At 37.8% G+C, this 12,796-nt stretch overlaps 1 protein-coding gene and 1 pseudogene across 1 annotated transcript; both read right to left on the reverse strand.

Annotated features, from left to right (window-relative positions):
* Nucleotides 1–2,866: 2,866 nt before the first annotated feature.
* On the reverse strand, nucleotides 2,867–4,845 carry LOC110153374 (E3 ubiquitin/ISG15 ligase TRIM25-like; annotated as a pseudogene).
* Nucleotides 4,846–9,233: 4,388 nt separating this feature from the next.
* On the reverse strand, nucleotides 9,234–11,549 carry LOC110153373 (E3 ubiquitin/ISG15 ligase TRIM25-like). Its single transcript, XM_020917254.2, has one exon. It carries the CDS (start codon nucleotides 11,040–11,042, stop codon nucleotides 9,249–9,251), a length of 1,794 nt encoding a protein of 597 aa, XP_020772913.2. The 5' UTR covers nucleotides 11,043–11,549; the 3' UTR covers nucleotides 9,234–9,248.
* Nucleotides 11,550–12,796: the final 1,247 nt, after the last annotated feature.

Here is a 12,796-nt window from a genome sequence, read left to right on the forward strand (position 1 = left end):
ATTTACACTTAGATTTAGAGACTTTGTGATTCACAAGGGAATTTACTGGCTCGCACATCACTTTATATTACAATAACAAAGAGTAACAAATATAAACATTGTAATAATAAATTTGTAATAAGAAGCAATAAAAATAGCCAAGAGATTGGTGTGAAATAAAGCATAATGATATAAATGGAGTAACAAATATTACAAAACAGGACATATAGTAAAATAAATCCAGCAGATCAACTTTATATACAAGAGGCTGGAGGAAAAGTTACAATGATTGAGACCGACAGATATGGCTCACGCTAAATATTGTATGTAATAGTAATGCATTTTAAAAAATAATGTTACTCAATAGAAGTACAAATAGTGCCCCAAGAAATTAAAGAAGAGTGAAAAAGTATTTTGGACAAGCACTACTTGAGTAAAAGTACAGGACAAATCTGAACAACAGGACATAATATTTAATTTATCATTTGAATTGAACTGAATTTGGAAACAAAACATAAGATGAAGAACATGATCTGATATTTTCAAAGGATAGACACAGAAATGAGAAAACCTAAAGCACATCTGAACGATGTGTATATGAACAGCTTTAGAATTTAAACCTGACAGATTCTCAGAAATAAAGTCAATGAGACAGCTATTACAAATAATAATAATTAAAAAACACTATATTATTCTAGAGTAAAAACATTCTGGCAGTTTTATTTTGAAATTCTCCAACACCACACTTTTTTCATTACAAAGAAGTGTTTCAGTTTACTTACTTGGTAAAAAAAAAATAAACTCATGTTTGAACAGAAGCAGCATTTTAGCAGTTATAAAATAGGGGAGGAAAGTAATACTTTTTCTAAAGTCTAACTGAACTTGTGTCAAAGATCTTGTAGCTGTGAACAAGCCAGACTGAAATTAATTCCTGTTATTAATTATATTTATAGAGTGGGACATTAAGTTTTAATTGTGGTAATTAGCAAGGCAAGTTTATGTACAGCATCATTCATACACACAGTAATTCAAAGTGCTTTACAGAATAAGAAATACATCAAAATCACAACATAAACAAATCAAAACATAAATAATCATCATAACATTAAAAAGACAGAAAAAAGCAATAAATGAGAGAGAAGAGTGCAGAATGAAAAATGAAAACCTTTCAGTCAGACGCAGTTAAACAGAAGTGTTCTGAGTCTGGATTTAAACAGAGTCAAAGTCGAGTCTGTCTCACATGTTCAGACTGTTCCAGGTTTTAGCTGCATGAATCTGAAACTCTGACTCCCCGTGTTTAGTCCTGACTCTGAGCACCAGCAATTAATTCATTAACTACAAAGAAAATAATGCATTAAAAATATGAACGCATTTGATCGCGGTTTGTCAACCAACGCGGAACGTTTCTCACTTCATCAATTCCTGGTACGACACTTATACTGACGCACACACTTCCGACAACAACAACAATGGCGCAGGAACATGAGCAGGAAAGTGTCTGGGTCTGGGTTTTGTTTTTTTTAATTCAATATGTTCAGGGACAGGGACATCGAAGACACACAAAAAACACAGAACTAACACAGAGGACACCTGGGCTGATATGCAGTCACTTACACAAGAGACAGAGAGAAAAAAAACAAGACAAGACACGAAACCAAGTCTACTTAACCAAATCAAAAGAATTAGAACAGTATCACATCTTATGTTACAAGTATTCCTATCGATATTGTATGTTTTAATAGCTTTTTTGTTTTTGACCTGTTTTACTGTTTGGGAATATGTTGTATTTGGTTTTATAAAGGTGCTCATTGTTTTTTTAAGCGCTGTGGATCTGCTGGACGGGACATTTCTATTCCAAAAACGACCCTGGAAGTATTGGCAAAGGACTAGTTTATTGCAAACTGTGCAGAGGAGAGTCTGATATCATAGAAGCACCTCAACCCTCCGACACCACTGAAATGAAACCTGTGACAGAAGAGAAGCTGCTCCGAGTCCAAACAAGACACAACCCAAACTCAAATGACAGGCCTCAGGAAGAAAAGCAGTAAATAGAGCAAATATTGTATACGATTAATTGATCTAACTCATTATAAAGCCTGTAATGAATGAGATTTAATTGTTTTAATCAAGTCCCACCCCTCATTATGTATGAACCTGGTATTTTCTTTGTTTAATCATTCACCTTGTACCGACCAGTAGAAGTTCAAACCAAAGAATCACAACAGAATAAATAACTGAACGGACTGACGAGGGAGAAATCTTGTTTAAAGTTTACAGTAATCCACTTTTAGATCACTAACTACACATGTTTGACTAGATACAACAAGGCCAAAAAGAGACATGCATGTGTGTCCACGTCAAAACAAATACAGCTGCTTCTGAGGAAAAAGATGAATAAAATATCAAAGGGACTAAAAAACATGACAGATTTCTGTTGTATGTTAATCTGAGGTGAGAGAAGTTTCATTTTGTCTTTTATGTGTTTTATGCCTCAGACTCTCCTTTGGTATTTAGTATTAGTGGTGATTGCCTGTGATGGCCTTTTTGATTACAAACAATAACTGAACTGAAACTGTGACCAAGACAATTTTAAATGTCACAAAATGAAATGTTGCTTGTGTGAAAATAAAGTACATAATGCTTCAGATAATAGTTTCACTGTTTAACAGCAGAAATGTAAGAGATTGACTGAATCTATATTATATGATATGATATTATATCAGATAATGGCTGCACTGAAATTTGAGGAGCCTTCTTTATTGCCAGATCCAAGTCACACAGCACACATTTATGTTCTTCTACCAGAACAGTAGAAGTTCAAGAACAAAGAATAATCACAACTTCTTTTAGTATAAATGAAGTGAAAAGAACAAGGAGGGAGAAAATGTGAGCTTTCTGTTACTTTTATTGATGTTCACAAACTAAATTACACCCTTCTCAAACATCACTTTACAGTGGTTTTCAAAAACTCATTTCTCATATTTACACACTGTCTGTGCAGTACATTCTCAAAACAAAACAGGTGGAAATGACATTGATTTAATTTTTATAACATCATCTAAGTTCAGCTGAGCTGTTGACATCATCAAGTCGTACCCCAGCGACCAGAGGCTGTGTGAAGGTGGTCCTGACTGTGTAGATGTGATCCCCTACACCCCTATACCTGTTATAGAAAGACAAAATACCAGCTCTGGGATTCACAAAGACACACAAATCATAAACTTCCTTTGGAATCTCAACTCCTTTTCCATTATGCCAAAACACACAGCGTTGTCCACGCTGGAAACACTCCAGCACCCAAGACTGGTTGTTCTTTCCAAAGGAACAATTGTATGAGGACCCATTTCTGCATATGTCTTTGTAAGCAACTCCAAAGGTAATGACGTTATCAAGACGAAGCGACACCACAAAGAAAGAGCAATCATCCAGAGTCTCTTTGCTCACAGCCTGAGGGACGTCTGTGAATCTTGCTGGGTGATGTCGGTGGTTCTGTTTGTATGCCATGCGTCTAACACAAAAGTTGTTATCTGACAGCAGCAAATAGTCATTGATGCTCCGTGGATCCCATGTTACTCTACATGCATATTTTGTTATCGCATTACAATCTGGCACAAAGTAGGTGTTTGGTTGAAGAGACTGTGGAATGGCAGTCACTGCAGTGTTCTGTTGTGATGGGACGCTCCCCTGAACTCCAGCAGGACGATTGTCTCTTTTAGGAGGATTCACTTTTTGGTTGTGAGCCACAGTAGGAGGTTTTAACTGACAGGACTCTGACAGTTTGTTTTTCAGGTCTGATAGAGCAGCTGATACCATGTCCTGAAAAGGTGGAGTGCTCCTGCTGGTGTAGGAGGACTTTAAACTTTTACTGACTTTAGAAATAGATGTAAACTTGCGTAAAAACTGGAGGTGGTCTTCAGTGTGTGAGAGTGAGTCCAGTTCAGAGTGGATCTTCTTCAGCTCGGTGATTTCCTGTTGCAGTTTGTCCTGAAGCTCTTTGACTTTGTGCTCCTCAGCTTCTTGTTGAGATCTGATCTGCTTCTTCATTTCACTTATTCTTTCTTCAAGGAGGCCGATCAACTCACTGAGGCCTTGGTCACTGGAATCCACAGCTGCGTTGGCAGAATTTAGGATAGTCTTCCCGTCACGTTCAAGACTGGCCACATTTTTCTCTGTGTTGACAATTCTTTGGATGATTTTCTCTCTGATGTTGTCCAGCTCTCTCTGCTTCCTCAGTCCTCTCTGCTGCAGCCGTCACTGTGTCGTGGCCTTTGTGTCCTTCCACAGAGCAGAGGTAACAGATGCACCGCTGGTCAGTGCGACAGAACATCTTCATCACCTCATCGTGTTGGGAGCACATGTTGTCTTGGAGATTCTCAGTGGGCTCCACCAGTTTGTGCTTCTTTAATGCTGCCACGTCATAATGAGGCTGAAGATGCTCTTTACAGTAAGAGACCAGACACTGAAGACAGGATTTTACAGCTTTCACTTTGCTCCCAGAACACAAATCACAGGACACATCTCCATGAGCAGCAGAGCAGTGTGACCACTGGAGCAAGCTGGAGGTCCACTCTTCTTAAGTCCCTCCATTAAAAGAGCCAACATGGTGTTTTTCACCAGGACAGGTCTCTGACTGAAGCTCTGTCTGCACTGAGGGCAGCTGTAGCTCTGTTTCCCCACCTCTTCATTCCAGTGAGTGTTAATACAGATCATGCAGTAGCTGTGACCACAGGGAATAGTGACTGGAATCTTCAGTAAATCCAGGCAGATGGAGCAGCTGAAGAGCTCTTGGTCTATTCCCAGTTCCTTTGCAGCCATTTTGCTGTGGATGAAAAGCAGAGTTCTTCCTTTCCCTGGTGTTGTGTTGCTACTGCGCTTTGCTCCTTTTTTTCTATCCGGTTCAGGCGTCACTTCCCCCGCTGCAGCAGCCAATCACAGACCAGTAACACCAGGAAGTGTTTGTAAAGAGCTCCGCCCCCATGTCTGAGGGGGAGGGTAGTTTACATTTGAATCTGGTTGCTCAGTAACAAAATTTAAAGGGACAGTGTTTCTATTACAATATAAACATCATGTTTTTACCAAGATTTGACTTTTTATCTTTCATGTATTTTTGGTTGCTACTTTAAATATTGAATATTTAAGCTTTGAAAAGCACAGAGACACATTTCTGAGCAGCTTTTTCCTTTGAGGCAATTCATGTAAGACAAGCATTAGACAGCGGTTAAAGTGTTTAATTTCCCTTAAAATACAGCAAAGACAATAATAAAAATAAAATGTATCAACCTGCTGTTTGAACTGATTCATGTTTGATAATGAACTTTTCCCACATCAGCTGATCAAATGTTTGCAACATGAAGTGTCTCCAAACAATGAAACAGCTTCTGTAAAGTTTCTGTAATGAAATGAGGATGAAAATATTGATGAGAACAGAGCAAATGTTTTCCTTCTGCACAAAGAAAATGGTAAAAAGGTTGCAGTTTTGATCACTGACCAGATCGACTCATTTATTGAACGTTAAAGGTTCTAAATGACACCAAACTGATCTGTGAGCTGTCAGTCATGTTACAGTGTTTTTACCTCCAAAACCTACTTGGAGTTGTGTTTTGTTTAACACACAAACCCTGTATATTGAGGCTGAGTTCATCCCTCAAACAGATAATACTCTGTTCCACCTTGTGATGTCATGTGGTAATGCAAGTAGTGCCCCACTGTGTTTTTAAACTCCACACACTTTCATTAGAATCATTTGGATGATTTGAACCCTGAATCTTTACTGAACTCTAACTCTACTGTACAAAAGATAAAAAGTAGTGGTTCACTTGAAAACTATCTCTTCATGACATCACAAGGTGAAACAGAGCATTTTGAACTTTGGAGATGCAAACAGACTAATAATGCAGGATTACACAAACATGTGAATGAAACAAAACACAAGTCCAGGAATGTTTTTGATGAGGTGACAACAGTGTTATGTACTACAGTCAAAGTACTTGGTTTTGGTGAAAGTCGATTCTAACGAGGGTCATCACGAGACCATTTCACACATTTCACAGAATCTTGTAAACAGCCCAAGTGCTCATTAACACATGACAAAACATGACTGGACTGGGGTCGTTGTCACATGATTAGAATAATAATTCCACTTAGGAGTAAAACCTGTTTGTGTACTTCTACTACAGATTAAAGGTATGTAGAGTAGATTTACACTTAGATTTAGACAGACTTTAGTGATCCACAAGGGAATTTACTGGCTCGCACATCACTTTATATTACAATAACAAAGAGTAACAAATATAAACATTGTAATAATAAATTTGTAATAAGCAGCAATAAAAATAGCAAGAGATTGGTGTGAAATAAAGCATAATGATATAAATGGATGTACAACTATATTACAAAACAGACATATAGTAAAATAAATCCAGCAGATCAACTTTATATACAAGAGGCTGTGAGGAAAACAGTACAATGATTTGATGACTGACAGATATTGGCTCACGCTAAATATTGTAATGTAATAGTAATGCATTTTTAAAAATAATGTTACTCAAGTAGAAGTACAAAGTAGTGCCCCAAGAAATTAAAGTAAGAGTGAAAAAGTATTTTGGACAAGCACTACTCGAGTAAGAGTACAGGACAAATCTGAACAATAGAACATAATATTTGATTTATTATTTGAATTGAACTGAATTTGGAAACAAAACATAAGATGAAGAACATGATCTGATATTTTCAAAGGATAGACACAGAAATGAGAAAACCTAAAGCACATCTGAACGAGTGGTGTATATGAAGAGCTTTATGAATTTAAACCTGACAGATTCTCAGAAATAAAGTCAATGAGACAGCTATTACAAATAATAATAATTAAAAAACACTATATTATTCTAGAGTAAAAACATTCTGGCAGTTATTATTTTGATTAATTCTCCAACACCAACACTTTTTCTCATTACAAATGAAGCTGTTTTCAGTTTACTTACTTGGTAAAATAAAATAAACTCATGTTTGAACAGTAAGGCAGCATTTGTAGCAGTTATAAAATAGGGGATGGAAAGTTAATACTTTTCTAAAGTCTAACTGAACATTTGCGTCAAAGATCTTGTAGCTGTGAACAAAGCCAGACTGAAATTAATTCCTGTTATTAATTATTATTTATAGGAGTGGGACATTAACGTGTTAATTGTGATTAATTAGGCAAGGCAAGTTTATTTGTACAGCATCATTCATACACACAGTAATTCAAAGTGCTTTGCAGAATAAGAAATACATCAAAATCACAATACAAACAAATCAAAACATAAATAATCATCATAAAATTAAAAAGAGAGAAAAAAAAGCAATAAATGAGAGAGAAGAGTGCAGAATGAAAAATGAAAACCTTTCAGTCAGACGCAGTTAAACAGAAGTGTTCAGAGTCTGGATTTAAACAGAGTCAAAGTCGAGTCTGTCTCACATGTTCAGACTGTTCCAGGTTTTAGCTGCATGAATCTGAAACTCTGACTCCCCGTGTTTAGTCCTGACTCTGAGCACCAGCATTTAATTCATTAACTACAAAGAAAATAATGCATTAAAAATATGAACGCATTTGATCGCGGTTTGTCAACCAACGCGGAACGTTTCTCACTTCACCAAATCCTGGTACGACACTTATACTGACGCACACACTTCCGACAACAACAACAATGGCGCAGGAACATGAGCAGGAAAGTGTCTGGGTCTGGGTTTTGTTTTTTTAATTCAATATGTTCAGGGACAGGGACATCGAAGACACACAAAAACACAGAACTAACACAGAGGACACCTGGGCTGATATGCAGTCACTTACACAAGAGACAGAGAGAAAAAAAAACAAGACAAGACCACGAAACCAAGTCTACTTAACCAAATCAAAAGAATTAGAACAGTATCACATCTTATGTTACAAGTATTTCCTATCGATATTGTATGTTTTAATAGCTTTTTTGTTTTTGACTTGTTTTACTGTTTGGGAATATTGTTGTATTTGGTTATTATAAAGGTGCTCATTTGTTTTTTTAAGCGCTGTGGATCTGCTGGACGGGACACTTCTATTCCAAAAACGACCCTGGAAGTATCGGCAAAGGACTAGTTTATTGCAAACTGTGCAGAGGAGAGTTTGATATCACAGAAGCACCTCAACCCTCCGACACCACTGAAATGAAACCTGTGACAGAAGAGAAGCTGCTCCGAGTCCAAACAAGACACAACCCAAACTCAAATGACAGGCCTCAGGAAGAAAAGCAGTAAATAGAGCAAATATTGTTATGCGATTAATTGATCTTAATTCATTATAAAGCCTGTAATGAATGAGATTAATTGTTTTAATCAAGTCCCAACCCTCATTATGTATGAACCTGGTATTTTCTTTGTTTAATCATTCACCTTGTACCGGACCAGTAGAAGTTCAAAACCAAAGAATCACAACAGAATAAACTGAACGGACTGACGAGGGAGGAAATCTTGTATTAAAGTTTACAGTAATCCACTTTTAGATCACTAACTACACATGTTTGACTAGATACAACAAGGCCAAAAAGAGACATGCATGTGTGTCCACGTCAAAACAAATACAGCTGCTTCTGAGGGAAAAGATTAATAAAATATCAAAGGGACTGTAAAACATGACAGATTTCTGCTGTATGTTAATCTGAGGTGAGAGAAGTTTCATTTTAGTCTTTTATGTGTTTTATGCCTCAGACTCTCCTTTTGGTATTTAGTATTTAGTGGTGATTCGGCCTGTGCTGTGCTTTTTGTGATTAAAAACAATAACTGAACTGAAACTGTGACCAAGACAATTTTAAATGTCACAAAATGAAATGTTGCTTGTGTGAAAATAAAGTACATAATGCTTCAGATAATAGTTTCACTGTTTAACAGCAGAAATGTAAGAGTTTGACTGAATCTATATTATATGATATGATATTATATCAGATAATGGCTGCACTGAAATTTGAGGAGCCTTCTTTATTGCCAGATCCAAGTCACACCTTCTACCAGAACAGTAGAAGTTCAAGAACAAAGAATAATCACAACTTCTTTTAGTATTAATGAAGTGAAAAGAACAAGGAGGGAGAAAATGTGAGCTTTCTGTTACTTTTATTGATGTTCACAAACTTTACACATTACATCCTTCTCAAACATTGCTTTACAATGATGTTTAAAAACTGACAGAAGTCACTTCTGTCGTTCAAAATAAGATATTTACACACTGTCTGCAGTACACTGTCAAAACAAAACAGGTGGAAATGACATCAATTTTCATTTTTATAACACCATCTAAGTTCAGCTGAGCTGTTGACATCATCAAGTCGTACCCCAGCGACAAGAGGCTGTGTGAAGGTGGTCCTGAGTGTGTAGATGTGATCTCCTGCACTACTGTCACAGAAAGACCTTCTATAGAAAGACAAAATACCAGCTCTGGGATCCACAAAGACACACAAATTAAAAACTCCCTTTTGAATCTCAACTCCTTTTCCATTGTGCCAAAACACACAGCGTTGTCCACGCTGGAAACACTCCAGTGCCCAAGACTGGTTGTTCTTTCCAAAGGAACAATTGTCTGAGTCTGAGTCTGACCCATTTCTGCGTATGTCTTTGTAAGCAACTCCAAATGTAATGACGTTATCACGACGAAGTGACACCTCCCAGAAAGAGCAATCATCCAGAGTCTCTTTGCTCACAGCCTGAGGGACGTCTGTGAATCTTGCTGGGTGATGTCGGTGGTTCTGTTTGTATGCCATGCGTCTAACACAAAAGTTGTTATCTGACAGCAGCAAATTGTCATTGAGACTCTGTGGATCCCATGGATATTTTGTCATGGCATAAAAATCTGGCACAAAGGAGGTGTTTGGTTGAAGAGGCTGTGGAATGGAAGTTGGTCTGTTCACTGCAGTGTTCTGTTGTGATGGGACGCTCCCCTGAACTGCAGCAGGACGATTGTCTCTTTTAGGAGGATTCACTTTTTGGTTGTGAGCCACAGTGGGAGGTTTTAACTGACAGGACTCTGACAGTTTGTTTTTCAGGTCTGATAGAGCAGCTGATACCATGTCCTGAAAAGGTGGAGTGCTCCTGCTGGTGTAGGAGGACTTTGAACTTTTACTGACTTTAGAAATAGATGTAAACTTGCGTAAAAACTGGAGGTGGTCTTCAGTGTGTGAGAGTGAGTCCAGTTCAGAGTGGATCTTCTTCAGCTCGGTGATTTCCTGTTGCAGTTTGTCCTGAAGCTCTTTGACTTTGTGCTCCTCAGCTTCTTGTTGAGATCTGATCTGCTTCTTCATTTCACTTATTCTTTTTTCAAGGAGGCCGATCAACTCACTGAGGCCTTGGTCACTGGAATCCACAGCTGCGTTGGCACAATTTTGGATAGTCTTCCCGTCACGTTCAAGACTGGTCACATTTTTCTCTGTGTTGACAATTCTATGGATGATTTTCTCTCTGATGTTGTCCAGCTCTCTCTGCTTCTCAGTCCTCTCTGCTGCAGCCATCACTGTGTCGTGACCTTTGTGTCCTTCCACAGAGCAGAGGTAACAGATGCACCGCTGGTCAGTGCGACAGAACATCTTCATCACCTCATCGTGTTGGGAGCACATGTTGTCTTGGAGATTCTCAGTGGGCTCCACCAGTTTGTGCTTCTTTAATGCTGCCACGTCATAATGAGGCTGAAGATGCTCTTTACAGTAAGAGACCAGACACTGAAGACAGGATTTCACAGCTTTCACTTTGCTCCCAGAACACAAATCACAGGACACATCTCCATGAGCAGCAGAGCAGTGTGACACTGGAGCAGCTGGAGGTCCACTCTTCTTAAGTCCCTCCATTAAAAGAGCCAACATGGTGTTTTTCACCAGGACAGGTCTCTGACTGAAGCTCTGTCTGCACTGAGGGCAGCTGTAGCTCTGTTTCCCCACCTCTTCATTCCAGTGAGTGTTAATACAGATCATGCAGTAGCTGTGACCACAGGGAATAGTGACTGGAATCTTCAGTAAATCCAGGCAGATGGAGCAGCTGAAGAGCTCTTGGTCTATTCCCAGGTCCTTTGCAGCCATTTTGCTGTGGATGGAAAGCAGAGTTCACCTCTTCTTCCCTGGTGTTGTGTTGTTGCTTGACTTTGCTCCTTTTTATCCGGTTCAGGCACCACTTCCCCCGCTGCAGCAGCCAATCACAGACCAGTAACACCAGAAAGTGTTTGTAAAGAGCTCCGCCCCATTACATTTGAATCTTGAACAATCAACAACAAGACTTAAGGGACAATGTCACTATTACAATATAAACATCATGTTTTTTACCAAGATTTGACTTTTTATCTTTCATGTATTTTTGGTTGCTACTTTAAATATTGAATATTTAAGCTTTGAAAAGCACAGAGACACATTTCTGAGCAGCTTTTTCCTCTGTGGTAATTCATGTAAGACAAGCATTAGACAGTGGTTTAATGTGATGATTGTCCATTCTAATGCTTCTTTGTTTTATCAATCCATCATTGTTACTATTTATCAAATATATATATCAAAGCCTTTGCATGAGTATTTCTGAGTATTGAGTATTATTCTCTTAGTAGTTTTGTTTTCTCTCACTCATGCTGCTCCTGAGTTCTTGTTAAAGTGTTTAATTTCCCTTAAAATACATTATATTTTTATTATTGTCTTAGTGTATCAACCTGCTGTTTGAACTGATTCATGTTTGATAATGAACTTTTCCCACATCAGCTGATCAAATGTTTGCAACATGAAGTGCCTCCAAACAATGAAACAGCTTCTGTAAAGTTTCTGTAATGAAATGAGGATGAAAATATTGATGAGAACAGAGCAAATGTTTTCCTTCTGCACAAAGAAAATGGTAAAAAGGTTGCAGTTTTGATCACTGACCAGATCGACTCATTTATTGAACGTTAAAGGTTCTAAATGACACCAAACTGATCTGTGAGCTGTCAGTCATGTTACAATGTTTTTACCTCCAAAACCTACTTGGAGTTGTGTTTTGTTTAACACACAAACCCTGTATATTGAGGCTGAGTTCATCCCTCAAACAGATAATACTCTGTGTGTACTCTGTGTGTTTTAAACTCCACACACTTTCGCTATTAACATTTGGATGATTTGAACCCTGAATCTTTACTGAACTCTAACTCTACTGTACAAAATATAAAAAGTAGTGGTTCACTTGAAAACTATCTCTTCATGACATCACAAGGTGAAACAGAGCATTTTGAACTTTGGAGATGTAAACAGACTAATAATGCAGGATTACACAAACATGTGAATGAAACAAAACACAAGTCCAGGAATGTTTTTGATGAGGTGACAACAGTGTTATGTACTACAGTCAAAGTACTTGGTTTTGGTGAAAGTCGATTCTAACGAGGGTCATCACGAGACCATTTCACACATTTCACAGAATCTTGTAAACAGCCCAAGTGCTCATTAACACATGACAAAACATGACAACACATGACAACAGGCCCATCGTCAGGATCCAGACTGGACTGGGGTCGTTAGTTACATGATTAGAATAACGATTCCCCTCAGGAGTAAAACCTGTTTGTGTACTTCTACTACAGCTTAGAGGTATGTAGAGTACACAATTTCAAATCATATCTTCACTGCAAAAAATAAAATCTAGTCAAGTTAAGATGATATGAATTAAGACATTTTTATCATGATTTGAGTCACTTGACAAGTGAAATGATCTGCCAGTAGAATATGACTTTTTGTATTTAAAATCTGAAAATGCACTTAAAATAAGAAAAACAACAACTTTTTGCACTTAGTATAAGAAATCAAATGTTCCTTGAATTAAGAAA

This window comes from Boleophthalmus pectinirostris, unplaced genomic scaffold (genome assembly GCF_026225935.1).
Source record: "Boleophthalmus pectinirostris isolate CB_2022bp ecotype Guang Dong unplaced genomic scaffold, ASM2622593v1 HiC_scaffold_16, whole genome shotgun sequence".
Lineage (NCBI taxonomy): Eukaryota > Metazoa > Chordata > Actinopteri > Gobiiformes > Gobiidae > Boleophthalmus > Boleophthalmus pectinirostris.